The sequence below is a fragment of the Plectropomus leopardus genome, chromosome 5 (genome assembly GCF_008729295.1).
Source record: "Plectropomus leopardus isolate mb chromosome 5, YSFRI_Pleo_2.0, whole genome shotgun sequence".
Lineage (NCBI taxonomy): Eukaryota > Metazoa > Chordata > Actinopteri > Perciformes > Serranidae > Plectropomus > Plectropomus leopardus.
This window is the reverse complement of record NC_056467.1, coordinates 9,507,659-9,531,351: the sequence shown is the minus strand read 5'-3', so window position 1 is coordinate 9,531,351 and position 23,693 is coordinate 9,507,659. Positions and strand designations below refer to the sequence as shown.

Below are 23,693 nucleotides of genomic sequence, written 5' to 3'. Positions count from 1 at the left end.
CGGTTGTCCTACCACACTGCCCTCTGTGGAGGAGCAATCACATAGGCCAGGCCTATGCAGACCCATGTGGTGTCAAGAGAAGGAGGTCAAGATTCATCTGCCACTGTCCCTTCCCCCTGTCAGTGCTGCATCATTTATTCATCTGGCACCTGTTTATATTGTTAAAGAAAGACTGGGTGATACTGTCTAGTCTCTTTGCAACATGCAGTGCATTCATATTTAAATAGTCTCCAGATTTCCAATCTCATAATACTCCATTCTCACTATATTGCCATCATAAACTGACTTGATCCCAAGCAAAAATAGACATGCATGGGAATGACCACAGAAAACTCAGTTCTGTGATCCTTTACAAGACACAATTAATAAAATGCAGTGAAGATGTAACTAAATATATTCACTCAAGTACAGCACTTTAATACAGTTTTTATGTACATGTGCTTTCAATGACTGTTTCTATTTTATGCGACTTTTAGTTCTACTCCACTACATCTGAGAGGGAAATACTGCACTTTTTACTTTGCTACATTTATTTGACAACTTTAGTGGTAAAGTTGCAGTATGCAACCAAATACACTTCTGTTTTGTGCAAGGCATGTAGGAAAAGGCAAAAACATGAATGGTCCTGTGTAAAGCCAGTGTTTGCTTTGTCCTTTCTAGGCTACTGTACAAAAAACATTGCAGATTCAATAGGAGAGGATCCGCTCCGTCGATATAAACAGCTCATTCTAAGGTAACCAAAATGCAACAGTTCTTAGTTTCTTAGGCTGATTATACACTTATGCCAATAGATGTCAGTAAAATCCAACACATTTGACCTTTACGTACGAGTTTGAAGTACTCAGTTTACTTGTAACTGAGTACTTTTAGCCTGGGGTATAAGAATTTTAATTTTACGTCAACGATGTGAGTATTTCTTCTACCACTGGCTGCCTGTGTCTACAGAACATTTTACAGTTCAGTTTTTTGCTCATGTTGAGATGTAGTGTAAATCTGCACCAAAGCTCATATATTTATATCTTTAATTAAAAAAAAAAAACATGCAGTGTTTCAGATTCTTTTTTTGAGCGGAGAACCTTGTAATCGAATTAGGCAGCACTGAAATTAAGCAAATTGATGCCCAACACGAATGAATCAAAGTTCAATTACAACTCGTTTCATTTCAGGAGAAGCTTAATTTGAAAGTGCTTCTTCACATAAACTCCGGAGGCTCTGTTGAACTGTGCTGAACACTTTACCTGTCAAGTCTGAGGAAGTGGGTGGGGGACTGAGAAGGAGGGAGGGAAACAAGAGGCTAAGCCTTGTGGGAGACTATTTGAATCTCGACAATTAGTCTCTGCTGTCGCTCAGTTTGATCTCACACTGTGAAAAATGTTGTCGGGAGCTTTAATTGTGTGAAGAGCACATTTTGGAATGCTAATTAGAAATCTGCTGCACTCATTTTTCAGGGTTAAATCATACATTCAGGAGCAAGGATGATGCTATGATGGCCAGTATTTATCACCGACACATCATTATACATGGTGACAAATCAGTTTACATGTGGGCAGACTTCCCTTTTTGACTGCATGACAAAAAATATGACGAGGACAAACTGCAAGGGTTGCAAACACTAACAACTGTTAATCATTTTTACTCCCGCGCCTGAGTTGGCCTGATCGTGTGGTGCCCGCTCTTGCCATGCTTGCCTCTTGTGGTGCACATAATGAAAAGAATGGAGCCGTCAGTCATATTGCCTCTCTAAATAGCATTTTCTGCTTTATTAGTCATACTTAATGGTGTTGAAGGGGCCGTGAGTGATGCAAAAACTCCCTTTGTTCAAAGCCCCTCTCTTACTGTGAACGGTTCTTGATCGAAAAAAGATTCCCTGACAATTGAGGCTGAATGTGTTTTACACGCTGGGCTTACTTTGCCTATTTTAGAGGGGAATTGTGCATGCTCTCATCAAAAAGATTGATGGCATGAGCAGGGAAATAAAAGAGGTGGAGACAGTGTGCATAGCGCCACAGCAAGCAGGTAGCTGGACCAAAAAAAAAAGACTGTTCCATTCATTTTGGATGGACAGCTCCTTTGATATTTTATCATAGCAAGAAAAAAAAGTGATGCATCATCAATCTATCCACCCACCTACATGGTGTGAAAACAAAATGGAAACCAATTATAAATATCCATCAGAGCCTAAAATGAATCCTAGATGTTTACAGAGTGTTAGTCACGTATGCCTGTCAGACACTTTCACGCCTCTACATGTGAGAAATACCTCAAATACTGAGTAATGCATGTCAAACACAGACTGTTTTCCCCAAATCTGCACTGATTGCTTATAAAGAGACTTTAAAAAACTCAAACAAGACAAAGTAGGCGTGGAGGGAGAGACTGTAAGCAATAAGAAATGAGACAGAGAGGAAAAAAGTGGTGTGCTTACGTTGGATGTCAATTGTGACACTGGTCTCCTTGCCGTTGGGGACGGCCTTGTTGGAGGCCTTACAGATGATCTGCTGACCCGTTTCGATGTTGGAAGGCGATAGGTAGAGCGTGCTCACGGTGCTTTCTCTCCTGCCATCCCGGAGCAAGGTCTGCAAAGAGCAAAGCGAAGTTAAGTAAAGTTAAAAGTGACGCCGCAGGCAGCTGTGTGAAGGCATGTTTTAGGCCTCTAAATTTATACCATGTGGTTGGTTGGTTTATACCATGTTGTTTTAACTAATATTTCTGGGATGTCTTGGACCATTGGAAAATGCATGCATTTTGAAAACAGGTGTAGTTACCTTCTAAACACTGTACGAAAAATTTAGTCAAAAACATATTGGAATGCATCGTCAATGGCTCAAACTAAAGTTGGGTTTCCAAAGAGTTTAAACTATATACAAACAGAGAACAGAGAAAGAACAAACAGTTCAGTGGATAAGTTTTGATGGAGAAGGTGTAAATGTGGAAGAAAAAACCCCAAAACAAAAACAGCAGCAAATTCATGAGTACACACAACTTGTCCCTTGGGAGACCACAGGAAAACCCTCAGAACACTCAAGCCTGTAGTTTTTACTGCAAAGCTGATTGAAATGAAAAAATAAAAAAAGTAGAAATATGTTTTTTGAGCCTCTTTTGTGTGTCTGGAGAGCTGCGCTCTAGTGCATGGCTTGTCATACTCCACAAAGGAAATCAATCTTCTTTTCAGCGCTCATCCTCTGAGCCCTACATTGTGGAAGCCATCTGGAATCGGTTGGTAGCGCTCACCAGCTCTCACTCTCCCCAAAACGCTCTGGGGAGGGCTGTGGGAGTCTATGTTAACCAGTGCGGGGCAGAACAAAGTCACTGACTAGAACAAATTGCGTGGGCATCGGGGCACAGTGTGGTCAGCCACAAAGTCAAGATGCATTTCCCTGCCATCTCTTTAGAGGAGGCTCAGTGTAGCTTTGTGTCTTTGAAGAAAAGAAGGCCCTGCTATAGTGAAGTACATCAAACATTTTCCGAACATAGAAACAGAACTGCTGTGTTGACCAGAGGGAGCTCACAGTGGACTTGCTTTACTGCTCTGCTACCGTTGGATTAGCCTCACACATGTATGGATTGTTCATGGGTATTGCCTGTACTTGGATTCTAATAGCACACCATACAGCGAGAAAAATATTCACTTCACACCTCAACATTTATACTGAAGTCTGCAAACCTATACTTCTCCAAATCTTATGGCCTTTTACTTCCATACAATAGGTTTGAGAAGTTCTAGAAAGGCACAAAAGGTAACCGCAGACAGGTGCATTACTGTATATTACCATGTCCTCACAAAGTTCAAGAAAGCCAAGTAGCACATGGTATAACTCAACCTCCATAATCACTACCCATTAATCATTAGCTGAGTCAAACTGTGGCTCATTGTCAAACCAGTGGTAATTATCTTCTCATTTCTCTACTTAAATGCAAGGCATTCTTTTTAATAAAACTGTAATCGAACTCTGTACCCCTCTCTTAAGCATGCAACAGTCTGAATAATATAATTACAATGTCACTGAACTTGGAAAAATCAGATGCCAAGACTTTTCAAAAGAAATCTTTTTATCGAACCACTTTATAGTTCAAGTACCTGAAGACTCCTCTCTCAGTTACTGCTGAATGTCTATCCTATTGGCTTGAGGAGATTTTTTCTCCTGTGTATTAATAAGCATTTTATAAGTAGAAGGATATTGTTGATGCCATCCATGTTCTTGTGAAGTCCATTTGTATGTGAAGAACCATGAGATGAAATTCATAGCAGTGTGTGAGTCACTTCTAAAGCAGAGCACATTAGCTGTCAGACGTGGGATATGTCAATGTAATATCCCTTCTGACACAATCAGGATTGTTTCCTTCGTCGCTCTGGACCTGTCTAAAGTCATTAATCTTAAGAAGGGGGTTAGCTGGCTGCTGCATTGAATTCAACACCATGCCACATTACAAATTGATAAATTTTCATATCACTGCCTGGAGCCTGTGTGAAGAATACTTTTAACTATGCTGGGAGAGGGAATGCAAAAGTAAAAAGATTGAGACAGAAAGAGTGTAATTAAAGCTACATCAGGTGATTTCTGATCACCAGAGGCGAAAGGAGACAAAGAAACACACAACAACAAGGCAAACCATTGTTTATCAAGTTGATTAATGAAAAAAATAGCAAGTCCTGTGCAACAAGAATACCTCACTAGCTCTCAATTTAAGCTTTTAGTCTTGATTTGGACTGTGTGTTTGTTTGACATCTTGTTGTCAGTGTCTTTAATTTTTTTAAATTGACTTTTTGTTTCTTTCTGTTTTCTTTCTTACAACAGCTACCACAACAACAATAGTTAACCGAGCCAGACTTAAAGCTGCAACAGCCATGCCAAGTGTTAATTTAACAAGAAGGTGACCTGTCAGTGAAGGACCAGACAGTGCCTTCAGAAAGCCTATCCATCCGGATTATCTACTCATTAAAAAAAAACAGCTGAACCAAATGGATTAACTGCTAAATAAAACTTGATGTGCTGCCAGCTAAGCTAATTCACTGTTCACCCTAAACCCTGGAACTGTGTTTACTTCTACTCATAGACCTGTTTGAACAGTGCTGATTATCCACAAATTGAAGTTTATTTTGCCCAGAGGATATAAACCAAATTTACCACAACACTAAACTGTTTCATACAAAAAGGCCTCTATTTTTATGTTTTAAGATGTCTAATTTGTAAAAATGAAAGGCAGACTTGTTTCAGGATTTAGTCATCCTGAAGGAAAATTGATTTATGAACAATTCGATTTTATTTCATTTAAAACATTTCATTTTTTTGATAGTTATAAATGAGCTAAATTAGAATTTCTAAGGAAAAAGGATCTATAAACATTTTTATTTTATTTCATTCTTTAAAACATTTTGATAGTTATAGATGTGCTAAATTAAAATTCTACTTTCTGAGATGTGCTTTTAAAGGCAAAGTAAAAACAAAATTGTCTAAATGGACTACCACACATCCACAAAGTGGATGTTGGAGCTCAAAATCTGTGACTTGTGTAGAGAGAAACAAATCATCTTTGTGATTGATTACCACGTTATCTTTTGTGTCAGCAGTGGTAGGATTGGTTTATTGCCAGCTAGTATTGTGGGTGTAGCTGACTAATCAATCAATGAGCAACCATTGAACTCTATCGTCTAATACTGTAAAAAAAAAAGGGCGCAAGTATACGAAAAGCGCATGTATAAATAAATCCACAGACACACTCCCCTGATAATGGAATTAGTTATGAGTTACCACTAGCAAATAACAGGCTAGCAATATAAAATGCACTTGATAGATTAGAAGCTGACACAGGGTAAGAGACAGGGTACATCCTGGACAGTTTGCCAGACTATCATATAGCTGACATACTACAAGCATATAGTATATAAAAAATAGCTAATACCAGTCTAGATAATTAGAAGTTTTTATAGTATACCATCAGAATAGTTTTAACAGTTATAAAAGAAAATACTATTCCACTTCTCAGCATTAATGTTTACTGGTTGTGGCTGTAATGTCTTCAGCCCAATAAATCACTGTGATGAAAGTAATGTCTTAATTAATGTGTTTGAGATATTTGATCGTGATAGAGCTTATTTTCATATACAGATGGATTCTGACACCCACTTTCAATGTGATTAATGGATTAAATGGGTGTCAGTGGTGGTTATCAACATCATACGAGTCAGAAGGCTCCTTCTACACTGACTAGTCTGTCGGGAATATGGATTTCAACGATTACATTCCCCTTGGCAGTGAGAGCAGTTTGTTAGATTTTACTTTCACTTTTGTTAGGTTTAGCCACACAGACTGTGTGGTTAAGTTTAGAAAAAATAGATTATGGTTGGGGTTAAAATAAGCATGCTACATGACGTATATCATAAGTTATAAGTCAAGTACGTGCAAAAGGATACTTCAAGTGACGTACATTGCATACTTAAAAATAATTCACCACTGACTTTTGGTTTCACATGGGACAAAAATCTCAATCTCCTGAGTTAAAGGCTACTGCACACCAAACCCTTAGTTTTCATCTGAAATTGTTGTCCACCTCACATTGTGTCAATTATATTTGCACACTGGCTCTGAAATTTTTGTTTAACTTCAAAAAATGTTGCAACATGTTTGATTTTCTGTGTTTTTTGAAAAATGATGAGGAGGGGTGAAAGTTTAGGATGCAGTGTGCAAAGTGATTGACCCAGGTCGTATTTATCCCAACCAACCTCCCTATACGTAGACTCTCACTCTTTATTACTTCAGCCGACTTCCTGCGTTGTTGCAGAACAATAAACACAGCAGGCACTGAAACCATACTCGCCACTCTTGCAGGACCCTGCTAACCTGTATCTATAATGCTGATAACCACCACTAAAGCCCATTCAAGTAATCACATTTGAACTGGGTGTTTCTGAACAACATTTTAGGGGATGTAGACGAAGAAAGCCCCAGGGATGGTCCTGAATTTACGAGGTAAGCAATAAGCTCATAATTCTAACATCATTTATATTCTGCTAGCCCACCCATCGCGCCTTTGATTTGACATCAAATTAACCTCTCTGCCATTTTAAATTGTGGACCACACAAGGATTCTTTTACTAAAACGGCTGATTTCTTTAACACTGTACTATATGTTTCTGCAAAAGTGAAAATACTCCTTTTTTACCATGGTCACTGAGATGAAATAAGTTCCTCTTGTTTAACTTGACTGACTACTCACCTCAAAAAAGATCATTTCAAAAGTTGTTTAAAGCAATTAATTTAAGAGATCTATATTTCAGATCGCAATTTTAATTTGAATCCTGAATGAATTAGGTTAATTAGCTTGCCAAAATCATTTGAGATCTTTTAAGACTGGCACAATGACTTAAATTATTGTTGTAAGGAAAGAGCCCTTTGACTTGATATTCTCCTCCACTGCTGGGAAAACTATACCTGTCTCATAATGAATGAAAGTATTTAATGCCCACTCAGATTTTAATAGGTTATTTTATTTGTAAGTATTTTCCCACCCTATTACTCAATGGGTATGGCAATTAAAATGCAATAAAATGCTCCAATTATACACAAAAAACTACCATGAAGGATGGGGGTATAATAATAAAACAGGAAAGCAGAAAAAGCAGCTGCTTTGAACACTTGTAGGTAAGAGGGTGGAATAAAAGAGAGGAACCAGGGATAGAAAAGGGATAATTATTTTTTCTGCTGAAAATGATATTCATCAACACTAGCAGCTCCATGTACTTTAGCAATTTTACCTGATATTAAACAGCAACACGATTTTACTGCAAAGCTGAGAGGGTATACAATAAAAAAGCACTATTCTGCTCTTGCCAGCAAGAAGAGCTCATAAAAATGTCATTATTTTTTTTATTTTTTTTAAGCCCCCTAACACTGAGATAACTCCCCAGTCTCCTGCTCACCTCTCAGTGTGCCACCAGAGCATTCAGAAGAAAAAAAAATGTAGCACACCAGGGAAGGGAATGCATCATGTTTTTCAAATGATTTGTTGTACCATTCCAGTGCGAAAGTATCATAGAGCAAGTGTGCACACCTCCAAACCACAGACCTGCAGGCTACATATCCCAAACAGTACTTTCCTGTTTGCCACCGAGCAGCTCCACTGGAGCAGATGGGAGATGAGTGTTTGAGGGAAGAGAGAACATTATTCATTAATTTCCTCTGCCCACATTTTCACAGCTAGTCTTGATATTTGAACCTTTCACCTTGCTGTGACAAGCTTCTGCCACTTCACTATTTGGGTGAGCTCCCCCCATAATATACTGAGGTTCAGTTATTTGGAAAGCAACCCTCGCTAATGATACACATTGCATCAATTCACTTACTCGCTTATAAAACCAACACACATTTTTGCTGAACTTTAATCATACACTTTCTCTTTAACCACTGGTCCAGTAAATAGTTTTCTAAGAGGTCATAGAGATGAGCTTTTGGAGGCCTTAGTGGAAAATTATCATTGGGTCAGAACTATCATTAGATATGACACCATCAGGAAAGCCATTTCTGTGAATCCTCCACCACATCTGCTCACATTAGTTCTCTTGATCGGCGGGATATGAGGAGACCATCAGAGCAGATGATTATGCTTACAAAATGTTCCCCCTACTGCTCTTTGGACCCCCCAAAAAAGATCATCTACTTTTAATCGAACCCATTGCTTTTTAATGGTAGGCAATAGAGATAAGAGGGAAGAGGGACATACTTGAGCTCGGAGCTGACGTGAGCATCCATCAGTTACCAGCACAGAATGTCCTCATATCTGCCTTCGCTGTGAGAGGAAGTGAAGGCAGGAAACGTACTCTCCGCCCACCATTAGCGAGCGGCACCTCAAGCAATCACTTTATTTAAATCGGCCTGGTGCCGTACCCCAGTCCAATCAATGGCATTTATCTGCTCTTTGAAAAAAGCCGATAATGGGATGAGGCAGCGCGGGGAACGAGGGAAGGCGGGGGAGGTGTTAGTGCTCTAAAGTGCCTGGTCTCTTTATGTCCTTTGTTTAAATGGAAATAGAACATGACAGTGTTGATTGCATTATTAGCCTTACGGGTGAATGTCAGTCAAGAGTCTATGGGGTCAGGTGATTGCGCCACCAGGCTAGTGTGTGAACGCCGGCTATTGTGTGCTGCGGCATCAAAAGTGGGAACACGATCTGTCAGTGAGAATCATACTTCGCTGTGAAAAGGTTCAGGCAGATTCCAGCACAGACAGTGACATGGTAGATTTTCAAACAGGTTGGGAAGATGAAGAAGGACAAATGCCACTAAAAGAGGAGATCAAAACACCTGAGACAAGCGTAAAGTCACTGATAGTTCCCCGTTCTCACCATCTGCTTGTCTGAGTTAATTTTCATACCGGGAAACAAAAAAAAAAAAGGCCAGCCATCGCTTTTGGAATCAAAACACAACCTGGATTTTCAAGGGATTTCATTTCAAAAAGCAGTCTGGGTGCTGAGGCAAACGCCCACCAATGACTCATACAGTCACTCTGAAACATCTCATGGGTGTTTAGCACTTTTGCAGTATTTATTTACAGCAAAGCGAGACATGCAAAGATGAAGACTGTCCTCCCCCCAAATATGACGGCATAGCTTGTTTGTGCAAGCAGTGTCTTACAACCCATATTTTAGTTTATTGTTAGGCAGTGATTTCTAATGGCCATAGTAATTATGATGGGAGCAAAGAAAGAAGTCAGGAAACATAGTATAAAGAATGTAAAAAGTCTGTATAGGGGGTGGGTCTGATTGGATGCGTGGGTCAAACAAACACAGAACTTTGACTGTGAAGACCACTGTTTGTGTCCAAGTTGACTTATTTTATGTTTCGTTATGTAACTACGTCACATGATGAACTTAACTTTGCATCAACAGGTCAAGTTGTCATTTTACATGCATATCTAAGTTAAGTTACATAACAAATGTACTTATTTTAACAAAAACCTTGATTCTTTTCCTAAACCTAACCACATCAGTAGGGGCCTAACTTGGGAAACATTTGTGTAGCTTTAACTAGAGCAGGGATAGGTAGGCAAACTGCCTACCACTACAGCCCCACTACAGTGACTCCTTGTGGCTTAGACAAAACATTGGGCCTATATGGAAATGAATTGCTTGTCAAAATTGCTTCTTATATTCTCCAATTGTAAAATTTGTGTAGCCTTCACCAAATTAAGCTGCTTAAGCACCTTTTCCTCTAAATTTAACTGAATCTCAATAGCAGTGGCTAGTATTGAATGCCACTAGCTAGGCTTCCCAAAAATGGAAATGTCTTGGCGAAAAATAAAGATTTTGATAGTGCATGGACAGATTTGTTTGCTTTCACTGCCAACGCTGCAAAGTTAAAGCACCAAATAATTATAAACAGCCCACTGCAGAGTAGTCACCTTTCTGTAAACATATTCATGAATGCTTATTTAGGCCAATTAGTGATGTTGATTGACTAATTTAGATTTAATACGCTGTGTTACCTTCATTATAAGGCTCAAATGTGTTTTGCAGCTCCAGACAGATTTCTTTCTTTTATTTTTAGTCAAAATTGCTCTTTTGATAGTAAAGGCTGACAACCCCTGTATAAGAGGGTAGGAAGAAAAAAACCTATGTGGTGTTTTCATTCCCTATCTTATCATACTTTTATTAAAAAAAAAAGAAAGAAAAAAATTGGCCTAGAGAATGAAAGCACAGCCACCATGCAACCCCCACCCTGTCCCCAGCCGGTCTTCAAACCTGGTATGACACACACCTCTATGCTTACCTTGGAGTACATGGCCCCATTAAGGACCTCTCCATTGCGGATCCAGATGATTGAGGCTGCTGGCTTGGCATTATCAGCGTGGCAGGTCAGATTGAGTGGGTCGCCAGCCCTTAGGCTCACCACTGGCCCTCCACTGATGACTGGGTCCTCTGGGGGAACTGTTGATATAGACACAGAAAAAGAGGGCCTTAGCCACATAAAGACCATATCACAATAGATGAGATGCTTATTATTGTAGGAAACCAACATGAGTTATTTAATTCCCAACTAATCTGGACTATTAGTAAAATATGTAAATATGTAATTGAGTTACTGCGTTACGTTAGTGCAAATGATGGTATACTGGCATGAAATGAATTCACTCAAATTATTCAATTATTTTTTTCTACATGCATTTTCCTGCGTGATTCATACCTTTAACATATAAATTGCAATACTGGAAATCTGAACCACATAAGACAAAACAAATTTCAAATGGGACCTGCAATGATTTGAATGCCTGACATCTAACTTCATCACACAGTCAGAGAGGGCTTACAATGCCAACAAGTTTATTGTATAATAATATTTTTTTCTTTAGAAAATAAAAGCAACATCCATGGTTACTCATTCAGGGAAGGTAATGACTTCACAGTGAGAAACAGATTCATCCTGTTAATTGAAAACTAGCATTAGGTGGTGCGGTTAAAGGCAAGGAGCGCTTTACACAAGTCACAGCGTGACTCTCTAAATAACAATCAACTCTTCCGTCAGTCAAAGCAGATGAGATTCATCCGATATATGTACAGTACACACAAGTATGTCAGCAATAAATTTAATTCAGTCTACGTATAACCCCCCTCAGACATACAGATGTACAACTGCATCCCCATTTCTCCCCCACTAAGCTTTGACAAATACAATAGAGAGAAGAAAGCATCACAACAGCTATATGGCACTGATCAAAGTCCTTTTCCTGTTTTACCCATGCGCTGATCTGTTTGTTTTTTCTCTCCTTTTTTTATAACTGAAACTCCAGTGAATTATTGATTGACCTGAGTGCTCATTACAATGCAGATCTGGGGCAAGACGAAATCAAAGGCTGCAGGCAGCTGCCATATTCCCCTACAAAAGCATCGAGATTGGAAGGAAGGTTATTATGGGTTAGATTTATGCTGTCAAACAGCACTGTGATGAATCAAAAGAGATAAAATGTAATTGGGATACTGTTTTGTACATTTAATGACAATAAGTATAAAAGGGCTGTTTTATGATAGGCATAAATGAGAATGTAGTGCCAGAAAAGTTTGCATATAGTATTCTATGTTGCTCATTCATCACTTAAATTACTGATAGAAAATGTTGTCACTTTTCATAACTCAGGTCTAAGTTCCTTTTAATATGTTTTTTAAATTATCAAGCAAAACCTCTAGCTTTATAACAAACTTAGATAGAGTTACAATCATTCATACTTCCACTAAATAAAATGTATTTTTCGGTTACTACATTTTTTTTTACAGTTGGCATTTATCAGGAATAGCCATTCAATGTATATATGTTCTGTTATTACTTTTTTATGCAATATTTTTTTTTACTGTTACATGTAAGGGATTCATATGAAATGATGCAGCACATAATTTAGTGTTTAAAATTTTACTAGCCTTATTGCTTACTCTGCCTTATTAGAGCTGTATCAAGTTTCTCACAGAATCTAGCACTAACTGCAAATATTATGTAGCTCCCTTATTGTTGTCCTAATTTATAGACATATCCAGCTCCTCTTTTCGAAGAGGTAGCTGCTCACTGCTACTAGCTGCTGTTTTGAAAGGACCCATACCATGCCGTCAAAACATCACATGCATCCAATTATTACATCCACTGCCAGCTTAAAGGCTAGACAACTCTGTTCCCCCATTCCTGGATCATACCTCTCATACTGAATAGAGAGGTGGCATAACGGCATGATATCCAAGCCTTGAACAGACAGTGTAAATGGGTGTCAAGACACACAGCAGCAAATAAAAAAAAAGGAGCGAGCAAGGCAAAATGCCAAACCACAGTGAATCTGGGCTTGGCTTTTAATTTTGCTTTCGAGCATGTTTACAAACTGTAACCGATGATACTGTCGTTCGTAATGCATAATTTGTAATGTCATAAAGACCAAGTGGAGCACTGGTCATCCACAGTAACATCGCACTCCAACTCTGTCACAGACAAGCTCATCTTAGTCTTCAGTCGCTGTGGTTAATTAGTGCACGGGGGTGGCAATTTGGTGTTCTGCTCCTCTGACTAATGTCTTTGCATTACAAAAAGAAATATTGACTAAAAACAGAAATATTTGATTTTCCAGTTTTTTTCAACAACATACTCATCAGTAGCACACATTTACAGTGAGTAAGGACTGAATCAGACCAGTGTGGGCACAATGAAGTCTGGACTCTGACTAGACCAAACTTAAAACTCTGACCAACTGGACGAGGGAACCTACAATTTCAAAGACAATCCCCACTCACTACTTCCTATTGTGCGTCTGGGTTTGAAACACAGTGTTAATTCTGGCAGGCTCCCTTTGATCTGGTCTTCATTGATATGCAGAGGGGTTAGGAGAGGTATAGAGGAATCTCAGGTCAGCACAAGCAGATCAGACAACAGAGTGTGCTGATCTAGGCAAGTAAGGAAAAAAAAAATCTTTGTGAGAATGTGGTCACCTTCTGGTCCTTTATCAGCAATTGGAAACAAGGTCAAGGAGATCACATTTAGTTTATTCTTATGCTAAGAGCAGAGCTAGTGCGTGGTATGCAAATGAGACAGGGAGCATGTGAAAAAGCATTATGAGCCAGGAATCTCAAACAGCTCTCCCATTTGTCATTAAAGAAAATGAACAAAAATGTGAGGCTCAGTGATAGCACTGTGACAGCTGATTGCAAAGATCCTGCAGTATTGGCTTGCTGTCAGTGCTCTCTTGCACACATGACTGAAACATTAATTAAATGCCAAGCATATAAGGCAGTCATAAAGAAGCGTGTTTTATGGAGAGAGGGAGATTAGAAAGGGACGTCTGACAGTATGTGACTGATAGGACTCAGACTTGAAGTAATTTTCCTCGTATTGCTTTCAAGCCCTCGAAACTCTCTGAGAACATGAGATCAGAGGCTCCTTTGCTCTCTCTCAAAGGAAAAACACACATATTAGCACATATCAGTGTCTATAAATAGGTGCCGCAGGGTCAGAAGGTGGCATCACTAATGAGCGTGGATGAAAGGTTATACCCTCGCAGTCACTGTGTGCCTCCCTTTGACCTTTAATAGTGTCTACTATTATTCAACTATATGTTTCCCATCAAAGGATGACAGAGCAAGAGGAGTTTATGATTCTGTGCGTAGATGTGACATAGGGGGTCACAGGCGGACCAAATAGAGTGCTGCTATACTTTCACGTCATGTCCCCCTGGAGGGCTGCCTGCCAGCAAGACACTAGGTGTGACTGGTGAACAGACATAGAAGGAGATGGACATGCCTGGCTGCCTCTATCCTGCATCTATACCTTTTGTACCTCTCTGTCCTCCATTGTGTTTGAGGTCTCACTGTATGTGGAGACAGTTTGTGACAGCCTGGACTGAAATCTGTGCAGCTAGGACATATGCAGGGCTCTCAGCTTGTGCTCCTTTGGCTTTCTTTTTGAATGTCCTCAACTAAAATAGCATGGGTTAAAAAAATCTTAGCAAGGAAAAAAAGGCAATTAGACTTGCCATTTCAATAAAGGGAGACTTTTGTGTTCTTGGCAGGTGGAAATTTTAATGTCTGCTGAAGAAACTGGAGGATTTGACCAATAACCCAACATCCATTGAATACAAATGAATGAGCAGAAAAAAAAATAAATGTAATTTTTTCCCCAGCTCTTTCCCTTCATCTGAGATATTCCACTGATCCTGCCTTATGACTGCCAGGTCTGACAGTTATACAGAGGCCAAGCCTTGAACTTGAATCAGCCATCATCATTACTGGGCTGTTTGCAAACTCGGCAGTCCCTAATGGTTCTAAATTAGCTCTTTACTGCAGCCATTCGATGGACTTGGCATAAGTAGTGTGGTCAGTGGTACAGATTGATCGCTCCTCTTTAATTACAGGGCTGACTCACAGCAAACCCTGCTCCACTCGCTACTTTCTTCTTGGGGATAATAATGTAATCTCTTTCAACACTTTGACAAATTTGCATTCTCCTGTGTATGTGGAGACGTGGATGCTGTCGGCATGTTTTGCACAGACACCGCCGTCTATGCGTGTTTCAGTGATTACAGGTTTTTTAAAAATCAAAGATAACTAAAAGAAGATCAGTCACAAAGGAGTTTATGTCTATTTACATGTTTGTATTACTCAAAGATGTAAGACATGGTTTCAGCTAAAGATTTTAGCTGTAATACACACAGCCAGTTATTACTTTAATCATTTGAAAGTATTTGCTGGGGTTACTTTGACCCATGCCTCTGTCAGATTATGGATGTCATGGTAAGTTGTTTTGGTTTGCTTGAAGGATAAATCCAAATAATATGTCATAACTACAATAAAGGAGCATTGTATAAGATTTATTGGCATCTCATGGTGAGGACTGCACATTGTAACCAGCTGAAACTTCTCCTTATGTGCCAAACATGAATTTCTGGTTAGGATTCCTTCAGTGTACATTGTTCAGGAGGTTTTTACTGGTAGCCAAATTATCTGCAGAAGTCTCTTCCTTTCCAAAACAAATGGGCATAGTGATTTGAACTGGTAAAAACACTGATAAAAAGACATTTCACTTCCAAAATCAGTGTTTTTCTGATGCTGTTCAGCTTTGTCTCAGAGGAGCTGCTAATTCACATAGCCAAGTGAGAACATGAATGGCCGGGTCATAGAGCCAGGTTATGTTTGTCCATTCTGAACTATTGTAGAAACATGGTGGTGCAACATGGAAGATACTGCTCCCTATATAGATATAAACTGCTCATTCTTTGGTAACAGAAACATGACTTCTTATTTTCAGGTGATTACACACTAAAGGGAACATACTCATTATATTACGATCCGTTTCTGCCAATATATCCCCCTAAATCTCAGACACTGGACCTTTAACAAATCCCATCCCTTAGATGTGTATTTCCACTATGTTTTTTTATGGCTAGCACATTTTATGGAGGTCCTATCCCTAACTTCATCCACTCTGAGATAAGACTTAATTTATGTATTTCTCCAAATCTAGCAATTCTGCACATATCTGGCCACAAGTCCTACCTTGGTCACCTCAGTCAAAAAGAAAATAAAGAAAGTGATGTCAGAAAGCCTGGATGTCAGTGAGATCATTTACTTTTACTGCATAATCAAAGTTATCCATAAATGAGACCAAGGCATATTGATGTTTAATTAACTGAACAGTGGAAGGCGGTAAGTCCGTCACCTCCAAGAGGGGCCTGAATAAACCCTGGGGTCATAAAGCTGCCTTTTGTCCTTTAATACATATGAGTTCCCCAAACACTGAACATAAAACTCCCCAAACACAGAACATAAAACTTGAATTTATGTGAGGGGAAGCTGATAACACCAGTTGGCTGAGAGTCCTCTTCAGTAACGACTGATGTTGCTGCTGGTGAACCTGCTGGGTTTCTCTGGCCAAACCGATATTGGGATGGGAACTTCTCGACAGCAGCCGATGAAATCCTGTGAGCATCCTGGCTTTCCAGGAGCGTGAGCAAGGGAGAAAAAGCAATTTGGAGGCGAATGAATGAGAGAGGGCTCCTCACAAGGATGGTGTACGGGCGGGGAGGGGAGGCTGGCGACGTGTAGCTGCTGTAGTGCTGTTCTTCAGCAGACGTGCCCTGAACAACAATGAGCCTCCTGACTTGCCTGTCTATTTCAGAAAGAATGCTCGCACGGGCCACCTGTCACCCCATCGCGACAGCTTGCAGAGTTTGTGATAGATAGATCAGGAAAAAAAGAAGATAAAAAGGAGAGAAGACGAATACCCAGCACAGGTGGGTACAAGAGACATGCGTGGCTCACTGGCCCAAATCACCGGCCCTCTTCAAGTGCTGTCATTGTACATCTGTTTGAAAGCCAGGAGATTCTGAGCCATGTGTGAGCATATGCACACAAGACGAGTGAATGAATGAAAAGAAAGTGAGAGAAATGCACAAAACCATTTTACTCTCACAAATAAGATCACAGATGGCAATCTCAAACAATATGGCAGACTGTACAAAATACATACACAAAATGAAAGAGCAGCAGAGGATTGATTTGCAGGGAAGTGTGTGCTACCACATGGCAAACAATAATAAACTGGAAGGGCAAATATGGACTAGAAGATGGAAGTAGTTGGAAAAAGAGGATGGAAATGAAGGGAATAAGGGAAAATGGAAGATTCAAAGGCTGGCCGGGGTGTAGCATTTTAATAAGTGTAGTATAGAAATGCTTAGTAATCTTATAGTAGTGCTGGTGTCATGATCTAGCGAATAAGCAGTGCCAAATAAAATGGAGAGATGGAAGGATGAAGATGAGATGACGAGTGGGGAGATGCCAGAGCTGTCAGAAACGTGTGGAGCCTGCTCCTTCACAGCGCAGCCATGTGCAGCCCCAGAAGCTGCTCTCCGCAGATTGGGAGGGTTCTGACATCGCAGCTCACCACCCGGCGCTTATATAGCTGTGTGTGTGTGTGTGCGTGTGTGTGTGTGTGTGTGTGTGTGTGTGTGTGTGTGTGAGAGAGGGTGGGTGGCAGCGAATTACGGATTCAGCTTCCATAACGACAGTTAAAAATAAAAAAAGCACTTGTTTAAAGCCTCTGCCAGTTATAAGCCCCCATAGGTCTAGATTTTTGTTAACGCCAATCATTAGTTTGCTAACAACAATTATAGTTATTTAAAGCAAGCCTATTTACTATGTAGTGCGAATTCAAATCAGCTCAGCACCTGTACGCAGTTGGTACTGTTGTTGTGCAGAGCACAGATGTATTCGTGTCATTTCTCCTCCTTCTGTTGAAAGACTGAGAGAAAAAAAAACATCCTACATACAGTCTGTCTGCCATAATCACGCACCTGTTCCCAGCCTCTCTGATATCATAGATGTAGTTATCATTCCATCTCGTTTCAGACAAAATGGCAGAAAAGGCAGCTCTGTATAAACGTTAGTCATATTTTCTCTCAGAATGACTGCCGTTTAGGACACCTTATCTCTCCCTATACTTTCACGGAGATGCTTGGCTAGACCTAAATTAACTTTGTAAGAGACAAATTGGTTACTTACACGGGAGGCTCCAAGGATATTTTTTTTCCCGCACTTATACACACAGAATTTCAGCAGCACCACTCAGTAAGAGAGATATGAATATAACTGATTTCTGTTACCTTAAACCACTGGCTTCCCACCTGGGGGGGTCAGACCCCCATAAGGGGTCACCAAAGCTGGAGGACCTTGTTGAGTTTAAGGGTTGTAAGAAAACTTAAAAAAAAAAAAAAAACACAACAACAAAAAAAAAACAGACAACCAACCAACCAACCAAACAAAAAAATACCTAAGACATTTAGCTCAGCATTTCAATCTTTTCTGCAAAGAAAACTACATGTATTTCAGAAAGTTAGATTATTTTTCAAGATATAAAGTTAAAAAACAAACCTCGCAGGACAAGGGTATGGGGAAGAAATGAACACAAGCTACATTCGAGAGCCTTTTCGTCTCTACCATAAAGCTTCGTCCTGCATTAGAAAAGTCTGCAGGTAAAAATCAAAGAGCTTGGTTTATATATACAGCATATATATAGTAATAAAAAGATCCTAAAATATCAGGAAAACTAACTTCATTTTACACAATGACAGAAAAGGGGTCCTTTAAAAAAAAGGTAGAGGGATGAAATACGGAAAGAGGTAACAGAACAGTACCACTCCTTAAACAGCAGACTAACCAAACTAACTTCGAGCCCTGCTGAGCTGTTACACCGCTCCACAGATGCTACCTTGTGAGTCAACTTAAATAATACGCTGCATACCCTGTTAATAATACTGATAATAATAATAATAACAACAACAACAACAACAACAACAACAACAACAACAACAACAACAATAATAATAATAATAATAATAATAATAATAATAATACTTGTAATAGCAGCACAGGTGAACAGAAAGAGAACAGAGGAATATAATGTCCTCACAAAAGCTTTTTTTCCCCAAGAAACAACAATAACAATAGCAAAATTTGCCCTCATTGTTACATAGTCAAGTCAGCAATGTCTGCTATAACAAACCCATCATTGCTCAGGTCAGGTTCAGACTTAGGTCCGCAGCTGCTGTGAGGAGTATCACTGGCTGTGAATGAGCTCACACACTCTCAGTGGAGACAATGTCAGCCCCATGGACAGCGCTTATGACAAAATACACATTCATGAATCATGTTGAACGTGACTGTTTTAGCATGAAAACTTCAAATTCCTCAGCAGCATTTTACTATTTCCATCTTTCAACCCTACCCTCAAAGCTCGGTCCCATTACTAAAAGGGATGCTAGTGTGATCCTTGAGAAATAATGAATTCAGACTTATCCACAGAAACGGCTGATTCAGCTTCGACGATTGGAAGCAACAACAAGAAAACATACCCTTGGGCTTTTGTGTTCATGAACATTGCTGCTGAAGCACGGGTCCAAAACATTAACAATGCAGCAAAGGGAAAACAAATATCTTGCGCACAATGGCTCATTCAAATGACACGCTATCAGTTATGTTTGTCAGAAAAACAGGATCGCACTGTGTTTATGAATGTCTGTCATCTTGAAAGATCGAGTCAAAGGTCTTTTAAGTTTCACCCCCTTCAAAGACTTTTCATACATCTCATTGTTATAATGGAAAGAACCAGATATCGCTTCAAATGCAAAGCTAATCAGCATATTACAGCAGCAATAAGAAAAAAAGAGAGATGACTTCGCTCACATGACAAATGCATTATTAACTGTTTCAAGAACAAATATTATTTTTAGAATACCTCCTACAAGTGTACCTCTGCACTTTTAATATTATTAGTAATGCAATAATTAACCCTTTACAGTATAATTAAACACTGACATGATTGCAATGTCTTCAGGCACTATTTAAAACACTAATAATATCCTTTGCTTCTCCAGTTATGAAATGTACAATAACACATTTACCTTATTAACTGTATATGATGTTCATATACGACTGCAGGGATCCTGTCAGTCCTGACAGCTATATAAATAAATAAAAAAATAAATAAATAAATAAAGCCGATCATGCATGCACGCCCTTGCAAAAGTTTGCAAAGCAACACTTTGTCACAGTGCTTTGCAGTTTTGTAATTAGTAAACATAATTTCTATGCTTTACATATCAATATAAAGTGACAAAAGTTAAAAATGTCAGTAAGTTAACGCGAGAAAACACATGAAAACAGCGACAGCAGCTCAACTCTAATTAATGACTTAAGAATTAGTTCAAGTAGAGGAGTCATCTAGGCCACTTAGTTATCTTCGAGGTTGATCTCTGGTGAAGTAAATACCTAATGAGCAATTTAAAAACTTCAATTAACAGAGATGGATGTGGATGTACGAAGTGTCTCTGCATTAATTGCATATGCCTTTAACATGACACTAAAAAGAAGAGAATTCAGCAGTCAAATAAATCCATGGCTGTGCATTAACTAGGAATGAAGTAAAAGACAAAGGATGTTACAGACAGAGAAACATTTAAGACAGAAACTGACGTACGAAAATGTCAGCAATGAGTCAACAAATGGCACCAGATTTCGTTGTGACATTATGACGCATTTTACATTTGTGGAAAAAGATTAACACACTTCTGAGAAAAAAGAGTACCTCAAACTAGTTTTTCAGCTGGAGACCCTAATCAAACAAGGTGATCTCCTTTCCCTTTGTTCTAGTGGTCCCCAACCTAAGGAAGAAAGATTAGAGCAAAGGTCTGGAGCGGCGCCAACTCGCTGCAAGGGATATAATTAGCCTCAGGGGTCTTTTTTGGACCTGAAACCCTCCATTCTCTTCCCTCATGACTAATTCACAAGACCTTGATTCTCCTTTGGCGTACGAGGGTAAGCCTGCAAGCTATGCAAATGCTGGGAAGGGTTAAGTTCACCGTCCATTTTGCCATCGGAGCCCTTTAATGAAGGAACTTCATTATTGTTTGTGAATGGTGATGTGTTCAGTGTTTTCCTCTTTAATTGCATCCCTCTTGCACTTGAAGTGTTGGCTGAAATGAATGAAAGTAAAACAAAAGCCTTTTCTACTTATTAAACATTTTCCTCTAAATGGGCAGGTCAGGTAAGGTCACTGCTGCTTCATCTTTGGCTCAACTGAACTGCTTGGCTTTCAAGGATGAACTCGAGCAAATCATTAAAAAGAAAAGCAGAGTAGCCCCTCTCTGGCAGTGATAAAGGTCTCTCTCTATGTGTAAGTAAATATTTATGTTATGTTATTTCCGAGCCTATCAAAGTCAAGAGGAGAGAACTTCCTCTGATGTGGCACATGGAGGAGTTTGAGATGATATTGAGTTATGAAAGATGGAGGGGAGAGTTTTAGATTTATTCTGCTGTCAGCTCCAAGAGAGGAAGCCGCGTGTGTGTGCACTGGTGGATTTGGATGCGTGTGTAAGCATATTGTGTATATGCCATATGTATTTTTGTGTGTGTGTGTGTGCGCGCATAGGTGTGTGGGGCCGTAGCTGTCTTCCAAGTCGATAGACACACTCTGTCACCACTGGCAAGTAATTGACAGCTTGGAGTTTGCAGTGACACAGGCCTTGCATATATTTCCTCCATTACCTTGTATGTGTGTGTGTGTGTGTGTGCGTGTGTGTGTGTGTGTGTGTGTGTGTGTGTGTGTGTGTGTGTGTGTGTGTGCGTGTGTGTGTGTGTGTCAGCCGGCAGCTCTCCCTGGCAGTGCATTCAGGAGTCAGCTAGCTCGGCAGGGGATTAAACAAACACCTTCTATTTGGGCTTATGGGGAGGAATGATAAACTCTCTCAGCCTCAATCAGCCAAATAGGTAATAAAGGCTTCCCCCTTTTCTCATTGCTGATTGGTTATTTAAATACAGTAGGGGCCAACTAGTGCACTTCCTACTGCTGCACGTCGCTTGCAGTCCAAAGTCGAGCATTTGCAAATAATTTGTTTCTTTGTTTTAATTACGTTGAGTAGTCAGTGTAAGGTTTGCCAAACCAGGAAAGCACAGTGTCAAGGGGATTAAAATGAAAACCAAGAATTATTTGCATCTGCTGTATATGGCAGCTGTTCACTAGATCATGAATTTACTGAAATGCCATATTCACACATAAAGAAACTCCCAAGCATACTAAGAAGGCTATAGAAATTGGCATTAAATATACTGTTTAGCGATATTATTGTCAACACCTAAAATGCATTAAGTTTAAAGTTATAGTTCACCAGCAGAATGACCATTTGTAAATCATCAGTCATACTGAGTTATATTGAATTTGTAAAGAGAACATATTCCTTGCATGCCTGTACAGTGAATGGTAGACATATCGGTTTATTGATTGATTGGCAGCAATGTTTAAAAACAGCAAAACTATATCAAAAGATCCCTTTACAAACTCCCACAACTCCTGTAGTATTATCCAAGTCTCGTTTATTCAGTCGTATGCTCTCTTATTCACAAACACATGCATTTTCACAACAAAAAAAGTAGTATTGGAGAAATAGTATTAGAGTCTGACACTGAAGAGAGCGTGGAAAAAACTCATTTTCAGTCAGATTTAAATAGTAGGGTTTAAGTGAAAACACATGTCTTCTGGAAGTAATGAGCAAATAACTAGATAAATGAGACTTGGACTGAACAACGTAAGTTCTACAAGACTAAGTAAATGTTTGTTTTGATGAAGTTTTGCTGTTGTTAAACTTGGTCCTCAATTAATCAATAAATCAAGATGTTCACCATTTTCAACAGTGCTAAACAACAGAATATGTCTTTATCCACTGACTTTCAAATTGATTTATCTAAAACAGCAAATATAACCATCCTAACAAAGTTTTAAACACTTCCTGAATGTCTTTTCAGGTTTTTAGTTCTGATCCAAAACTATGTGTTAAGGTTAAGAACAAAAACATTGTTTGGCATTAAATAAGTATTTTTGTGACGTATGACGTACGTAATGTGATGTTTGTCAACCTTGACTTTTAAACATGAACTTTGGTGTCTTTGCTGAAAATCCCGAGCTGGTTTGACCCATGCACCATCCCTATATTAGGCTTACTCTGTATTCGTACATTACATGGACTTTGTTGCTTTTTTTGCTATGTCAGGTCATTTCCTCCTCTTCACCTGTAATATCACTATGGCTACTAGAGGGCATCGCCTTACATAAACCAAAGTATAGGTTGTAATAAGCTGCTTGCACCATTGGTGAGAGCAGAGTGGTTTTCCACAGAGACATGCAAAATAAACTTGTCCTCACAAATTCAAGATAACATGGCATGGGTAACTCCTTTACAAATGGTCATTTTGTGGGTAAAGTCTTCCTTTAAGTGCTGATTGATCAAACACATTAGCAATTACCTTACTAAGTGGTACAGCTACACATGCTGAATTCTTCTCTCTCTTCTGTCCTTGACACAGATCAAATGGCAGTTTCTGTAAAAAGCCTACCATCAGAGCAGCTAAACTGTGAAAGACTAGAGCAAGTCGAAAAAGAAGGACAGTAGGTAGGAAAGTGCAGTTGCATTTTCAGCTCTCAGTAGAAGTATCCATAATTATTCACTCATATCCATTTGCAGGGGGCTTGGCAGCCAGAGAAACGTTACGCCGCAATTTGTCTTCCCTTCTCTCTTTTTACTCCTGCTGCCTTCTCCCCTACAAATCGTTAGTTTCACTTTTCATTAGGCTGGATCAATAAGGCGGATCAGCCACTCGTGGTGAGGATACTGCATGGCAGACCCTCCCACTTT

General features: G+C 39.4%; 1 protein-coding gene across 1 annotated transcript in view; it reads right to left on the bottom strand.

The window, feature by feature from the left end:
• The window catches only part of kirrel3b (kirre like nephrin family adhesion molecule 3b), a 189,438-nt gene that overhangs the window by 47,188 nt on the left and 118,557 nt on the right, over nucleotides 1-23,693 (bottom strand). Inside the window, exons 4-5 of the mRNA XM_042486954.1 lie at nucleotides 10,763-10,920; nucleotides 2,426-2,576 (exon numbers count right to left, since the gene is read on the bottom strand). Of these exons, the coding sequence (XP_042342888.1) occupies nucleotides 2,426-2,576; nucleotides 10,763-10,920 (309 nt within the window). The remainder of the gene's footprint in view (nucleotides 1-2,425; nucleotides 2,577-10,762; nucleotides 10,921-23,693) is intronic.